At 44.0% G+C, this 7,556-nt stretch overlaps 1 protein-coding gene across 2 annotated transcripts; it reads left to right on the top strand.

Moving 5' to 3' along the window:
* Positions 1-513: 513 nt before the first annotated feature.
* Positions 514-4,626, top strand: irx5a (iroquois homeobox 5a). 2 transcript variants are annotated; one of them, XM_068573590.1, is made up of 3 exons: positions 514-1,215; positions 2,154-2,559; positions 3,268-4,626. In XM_068573590.1, exons 1-3 carry the CDS (start codon positions 973-975, stop codon positions 3,954-3,956), a joined length of 1,338 nt encoding a protein of 445 aa, XP_068429691.1. In that variant the 5' UTR covers positions 514-972; the 3' UTR covers positions 3,957-4,626. The 2 variants fall into 2 exon arrangements, with proteins under 2 accessions (XP_068429691.1, XP_068429682.1); XM_068573581.1 differs by having other exon boundaries at positions 514-1,230.
* Positions 4,627-7,556: the final 2,930 nt, after the last annotated feature.

The raw sequence follows: 7,556 nt of genomic DNA, 5'->3' as shown, positions 1-7,556 counted from the left end.
AAGAGCCCGTTTCCCCACATCCTGGCACACAACCGCCGATTTGTTATTGATCAAGTGTGAAAGTGACGGCTTCGTAAATGGGAGAAGAAAAAAAGAAGAAGAAAAAGAAGAAGAAAGAAAGTTGGGAGTTGACAGACTCGCATGATGTCGCCATCCAAAAGGGGGGCTGCCAGGCGCACGTGAGACTTACTGCAACGAGCCTTGTTAAAGGGAGAAAAAATAGAGAAATAGAGAATGAGACGGATTGTTAGTTAATGCGAGAGAGAGAGAGAGAGAGAGAGAGAGAGAGAGAGAGAGAGAGAGAGAGAGAGAGAGAGAGAGAGAGAGAGAGAGAGAGAGGAGGGAGGGGTGAGGAGGAAGTGTGTGTGTGTGTGTGTAAGAGAGAGGGAGAAGAGTTAGAGAGAGAGAGAGAGAGAGAGAGAGAGAGAGAGAGAGAGAGAGAGAGAGAGAGAGAGAGAGAGAGAGAGAGAGAGAGAGAGCATGGATTTGGGCAGGGCTGTGGTTACCCAGCATAAGCTCGCCTTTTTCCTTCGGTGACTACACCCCGAGAGGAGGAGCGTAGTACGCGTCAGGATCCTCAATTTTTCAACTTAGCATCTTGGCAGGACATTTTCCCAAGCAAAGCCCCCCGTCCGACGGGTAAAAAAAAAACTTCTGCGCTGGGCATGAGAGCGAGGGTGCAACTCAGATAAGGGAGCAACAGAAAAACACAACCGACGGACAGTGGCTTGCCTTGGCTTGGCTGGCAGCGACCACAAATAATCCACCCAACACCTAAGCCTCTCTTTATTTAGTCACTTTTACTTTTTTTTTTCTTCCCCCCCACCCCCTTCACCATTGTCATTTAGGAGGGGGCGCGGGCAGCTGGTCTGCAGACACACGGCTCTCTCTATGCGCTCCGACAGCAGCGCATGAGAAAATAAAGGGAGGAAAGTGCGCAAGTTAAGTGGCTTAGACTCTCCGGGCTCCAGCATGGCGTATCCTCAGGGCTACTTGTACCAGCCGTCCGCTTCCCTCGCCCTGTATTCGTGCCCGGCGTACAGCACGAGCGTGATATCGGGACCCAGAACCGAGGAGCTTGGGAGATCCTCTTCGGGATCTGCTTTTGCGCCCTATGCCGGATCTACCGCGTTCACCAGCGCCTCGCCGGGCTACAACTCCCACTTACCGTACAGCGCGGACGCGGCAGCAGCTGCCACATTCACCTCGTACGTGGTGAGTAAACTAAAGGTGATTATTCCATCTAATAGCCAGTCCACGCGGGGATGTATTAACTCGTTCTGGAAGTGGAAAATACCAACTGTGCATGCGGAGCCAGGCAGATTCAGAGGGAGACGTGCGTCACGGAGCAGTCCGTGGATATGATATTACAGCATGTCAGGTCCTGGAGACGTGTTGTTGAGTAAACACAAGTCATTTAGCTGTGTTGTGTGCTATTACGGGGTTCTCAGGGAAATTATAGGTTGTTGTTTTGTTTTTTTTTAATGAGAAAGCGTGGACAATGCTTAGCCGAAAGCTCCATGCTCAGAACTGACGCCGTGTGATGGCAATTTAGGTCACTGCATGTCTCCTGTCATCGTATTAGTTGTGCTAGTTGTAAAACTGAAATATTGCAACTTCAAAAAAAAAAAAACGGAGGAAAATTGTCTCTTACTTATTGTTGTGTGTGTGTCATGGCAGCACACGCAACTCAGTCAGACGTGTCTTTTCTACAAAGACTGATCCCAGTAGAATAGGCAAATAAGCACAAGTGTGAGGCCCTTTGTGCATAATGTAAATAGGTTATTTTGATTGCAAATTGTAGGATTTTAATGGCGAGAAGAAAATCCGCGGCCTGCTGACATAATGCAAAAAAATAAAAATGCAAATGCATATAGCGACGGGGATTTTAAATACACGGTCATGCTCTAACAAACTCCACACACATTACCTTCAAACTTGAACTACTGGATTAAAGCCAGTGTGTTCGTGTACGTGGGGGGCGCGCGTCCATGCGCGCGTGCACACGTTTGCGCGCGCGCGCGCGCGTGTGTTCATGTCTGTGTGTCCTTTTAACTATTTTTTGAAAGCAGTCCAGAAAATAAATGTGAGAGAACTTTTTAGACACTTTTAAAAAAAAAAAAAACATATCTATGTCTATTTGTGTATCGCAGGGTTCTCCCTACGACCACTCCACGGGGATGGCCGGCTCGATAGGATACCACCCTTACGCAGCACCCTTGGGCTCCTACCCTTATGGTGACCCGGCATATCGTAAAAACGCGACGCGGGACGCCACCGCCACCCTGAAGGCCTGGCTCGGCGAGCACCGCAAGAACCCCTACCCGACCAAGGGCGAGAAGATCATGCTGGCCATCATCACCAAGATGACCCTCACCCAGGTGTCCACCTGGTTCGCCAACGCCCGGAGGAGGCTAAAGAAGGAGAACAAGATGACCTGGACCCCCCGGAACCGGAGCGAGGACGAGGAGGAGGACGAGAATATTGATTTGGAGAAAAACGACGACGACGAGCCAAATAAGCCCACAGACAAGGGAGACTCCACAGACACAGAAGCAGGTCGGTGGTGCAGAGAAAGAAAAAAAAAAAAGGCAAAAAAAAAAAAAAAATCATCAATTTTTCATCGCAGTCGTTTCCACTCAGGGTGCAAAATTGATTGCTGGTTAATGGTGGTATATTATTTATAATGGGACAATTGCTTTAAATAATAATCACCTTGAACTCCCCTCGTTTGACTTCTCGGGGGCTGAAATTGCTGGTGACGCAAAGTGTTTAGCAGTCAATTTATCTTTAACTGCATAATAAGGATACAGCTGGTGTATTGCGCCGGGTATTCGGCTAAAAAAATATCGCCTTTGAATGCTCATTATATTCCAGCTTTGAACGGCTGTTGAATGCTTATTATCCTGATAATGCAATAATATTTAACACTGAAAAAAAATGATATTTGGAAATTAAAATATCAACTCACGGTATGTAATTCCCATCACTGTTGTACTCTTTCATAATTATGGAGAGAAAATCATTGACCCTTTTTTTTGGACATCACAATTCTTCATGAGGGCAATTTATGACATAAGCTCCACATGTTTATTTTTGAAGAGAAACGTGCATAAAGAGCCGAATTATGTCGACACATCCGATTTCCGTTTGCATTGCTGCCCATTTGCCTCCGCGATCGCCCCCAAAACACGTGTTACCGTTTGTGTCCACGTTTTAATGTCACGCTTATTTGGCTGCGACTCATATTCTTCATTTGTGCTTTAGATCACAAACTGCTGAACCCAGGGGACATCGGCTGTGACAGATTTAAAGAGGAGAGCCATGGCAAAGACACGGATCCCCTTCTGAGCGACTCGGAGTTAAAAGACCCGGAGGAGCGGACTACAGAGTTGCTGCATCCGGATTCCGCGAAACCAACCACTTCGTCTCCCTCGGCGGGGCCCCGGGGGAGCCAGGCCGCCGCGCAGCAAGACAAGCCGTCAGATTTGAGCCACGCGTCGGGTACGGTGACCAGCAACGTGACCTCTGTTATCCACTCGCCCCCTTCGGCCCCAAAGCCCAAACTGTGGTCCCTTGCGGAGATCGCCACGTCCTCAGACAGGTGTAAGAGCCCCGGGTTGGGTCAGAGCGCGGTGATGGGCAGCAACGCGTCTCCATCACGGTCCTCCCCTCACTGCCCGCACCCCAACAGCACGGTGCTCTCCAGGCCCCTGTACTACACCTCCCCGTTCTACCCCGGCTACACGAACTATGGGGGCACTTTTGGACATCTTCACAGTAACCACGGCTCGGTACCCACGGGCTCCACGGCACATTTCAATGGATTAAACCAGACTGTGTTAAGTAGAGCAGAGGCTTTGGTAAGGGAGAGCCAGAAAGTCAGAAGCCAAACGCAGGTAGATCTTTGTAAAGACTCCCCTTATGAACTAAAGAAAGGTATGTCACACATTTAATACCTGATTATTTTCCACTCACACGCGGACTTTTATTTATTTTTGTTGTGGTTGCATTAAAAAAAAAATGATGATGATGATGATGAATGAAAAAGAACAATGATGGAGCAAATTCTGAGAACAGTTATTTTCAGAGAAAATGCTTATCTTCAAATTTTTAGTTTCTGAATGGTTCATCCTAAAGTGTAAAGAGAATGGTCTTACTCGCTGCAGCCGCCTGAGTCTATTTGTATTAAAGACTAACATGTATATTTAATGTAGCATTTTTGTATTTAAAATGGACAACACACTATCTTTGAAGTAAATTATGGAGAGAAAAAAATATATGCTTGTGCAGCGATTATTTTTGGTGAGCTATTGGCTTTGCCTGATATGTGTCAAAAGTGCTTCAAGGCCAATTTATCTACACGAAATATGATTCAATTTTGCACCGTGACAGATGTTTCTATGGTAGTTATCATTAAAAAAAAGAGCTCTGACAAACTTGAAAGAAAAGGCCTACATTCATAAGGGTGTTGGAATATCTAAACAATAAAAAGGTGCAGTTTCGTTTTGGGTCGTGCACATATTCATAGTTTATTTGATTTGTTTGTGACTGAAAAATGTTGGAAACAACACGGAAGTAAATTATGCTCAATGGCTTATCACCATTATATTTTTTCTTTGAATACATCGAGGGCCTCTTTTTACTTGAGCGCGTTTCTAAAAGTGGATATGGATATAATAACAACACCGAGGCGCAGTCATTTAACCCAATTACCTATCGTGTTTTATGCAGAGCAATCAGGTGGTGAACTCCGGTAATGAGCTCGATTTTATGCCAAATTTAGAGCTCATTACTATTTTCCAAGGCGTGGCAAAGCTGTTAAAAGGGACGCGACCATGCATTCAGAACATACTGGCCTATTATATATCATTAATGGAGAGTCTCTTTAATGGCGCGTTAGATGTGAAACACTGTGTTTGGAGAAAAGGGAAGAAGGCTGCCACGCACCGCAGAGACAGGCCGGTTTTGTTGTGTGTGTGTGTGTGTGTGTGTGTGTGTGTGTGTGTGTGTGTGTGTGTGTGTGTGTGTGTGTGTGTGTGTGTGTGTGTGCAGCCGGTAGCCATGCAGGCGCTGTCCTCTAACTCTTCCAACTTCTACAGGTAGGTGTCACACTTGCTCCTAATTTCAGGGGGACTCTTTTGTTAATCCGTCACGGAAACCCATCCGTGATCAAATGGCCTGGTAAAAGGGAAGTGGAGCCCACACGATGATCACAGTTATTATGAGGATTATAGCAACTTTGACAAGTGGATAAAAAAAAAAAAAACACAAATTACATACTTGACCGACTTGCAGAACAAAAACAAAAAGGATATTTCCTAGACAAACTGAAATAGGAGAGGGGTTTAAAAAATATGTGATATCACAGGATGATATCCAATGATATTTTGAGGCATCATTATAATAGTTTTAGCCCACTAAAACGTATAGGCCTTTTTTATTATTTACTTATTTATGATAGGTATTTGTTTTAATTTTCCCCTGATGTTTTTGATTAATATTCGCTTATTCAGCGGTTATTACAGTGCAGTTTAAAGGGCACACGCTAATAATAATTAATATTATCATTATTAATGTTGTTATTGTTGACCTCCACTGAAGTGGGACAGCATGCTCTTGTTTATGGCTGCCATTAATCTCTATAGTTTACTTTCCCCTTCTCCAATTTGAAATCTCCCCTGAGGTTTATATAATTCCCTTAGCCTTAATGTCCTCTACTCGGGCCCTCTATTTTAATCTGACAGAGTGTGCTGGAGCAGTGATTGCGACACATCAGCCGGCTAAATAGCATAATTATGTTTTTTTTTTTCCTTTGCTGATCCCCGGAGGATTGAACTGTTCGATGCAATGTCCCCTCAGAGAGTATTAAGAGTTTTATTAGATATCGCGTCGATTTCTCAGAATTGATTGAAGACGTGATGTTTCACAGGGACAATATACACACTATTGCTGCGGTGTAAATCATCTGTGTGGTAAACACTGGGACCATTTTACACTGTGACCTTTTTTTCTCTTCTTCTTTTTCGTGTGTGTGTGTGTGTGTACGCGCGCGCGCGCGCGTGTGTGTGTGTGTGAACGAGAGAGAGAGTGCGTGTGTGTGAGGGAGGTGTGGGGTAACAACGGGGCAAATTAAATGTGATAATATCCTTCCGCTTAACTTTCTTAATTTAAAAATACACGCGGAATGTTCGGAGGATGATGTGCCAAACTATCCCGAACAGGATAAGACATGTCTGACTTTCCTCTCACTATTGAAGCAGCCTTTCAAAAAACAAAACAAAAAAAACGGAGTTTAAATGTTTTAATACAATACTGTTTTGCAGAATACACATATGTTTGATTATTATTTTATTTTACAAAGTATAGGTGATTTATTTTCTCCCAAATTACTATTCTACTCTGTCTCCCCTAACTGTTTATCAAACCAGTGGGAGAAAAGGCACAAGAGATCTATGCTCGTGAAGAGTCTGCATTAAGCATTTGCACTGTTAATGCTTAGCCTATTTATTATTACTATTAATTATTATATGAATTATCATTGTTATATTTAAAGTATTTAAATCATATATTGCATTTTCACAGCATATAGCGACATCTGTCACTGTATTTCAGCTCAACATGTTCACTAAAGCACATGGTTTCGTGTAAAAAAAAACAAAAAACGCTCTAATTAAAATATAGTATATAAATTTGATCGTTGAATATACTTGTTCTATTTTCGGGCGTGATGAAAGCCAGTCAATTAACCCCATGATTACTTGGAGGAGCGGCGCGAGAGGATGTGCAAGCCCTTCATCAGAGGCTTGGTATAGCCTGCAGGGGAGATGCTCCCTGCAACTTAATACAACTTGGTCCCCGGCTTCCCCTCCGCTTGAATGGCGTGTCGGTTCATTGTTGGGATTGCTACAATGTGAGAATACTAAGTAGGGGTGAAACCGTTCCCACGTGTGGAAATGGGGGAAATAATCCGACAGGAGAAGAAGCAGAGGAGAAAAGAGGAGGATAAGGTCTGTACCCTTCACTCCGACTTTGTTACTGTTGAGCGTTCAGAAGCACAATCCGGGATGTTTGGGGGGAGAAAAAAAATGATTCTTATTACCGTCGTCATATCAATTAAACATTTTTTTTTTCTCCCTTCTCTCTCCAAAACTGGAAATAAAGGCCATTGGCTAGGCTACATGAATTCTAAAGGCCGCGAGTCACTGTTTATTGAAATGTACTGAATTAATAGGTTGAATAGTCCTGTTTAGACTCGACTGAGCAAAATGTAGGTTTTTTTGCCAATCGAAAAAAAATGCATAATTAGTATTTGCATATTGCTCTATCAATAGAGACTGACAGTACAACTGTCGTGGTCTTTGTCAGAACAGCAGCAGCAGCAGCAGCTTCTCTGCCGGTTCATGTTGACTCTAAAAGTAGATACGACAGGGTTGGTGTCATCAGGGAGGCTTTCAGTGGTGACTGAAAATAGTGCTAATATAAGACTAATGAATAACAAGAGTAAACCCTGGTTCCTTGTTTGTTTTCGACACTTTCGGGAGCGGCGGGATCTA

Source organism: Clinocottus analis, unplaced genomic scaffold, assembly GCF_023055335.1.
Source record: "Clinocottus analis isolate CAN_PGR_092001 unplaced genomic scaffold, fCliAna1.0.p SCAF_1, whole genome shotgun sequence".
NCBI lineage: Eukaryota > Metazoa > Chordata > Actinopteri > Perciformes > Cottidae > Clinocottus > Clinocottus analis.
This window is presented reverse-complemented; position numbering and strand designations above follow the sequence as displayed.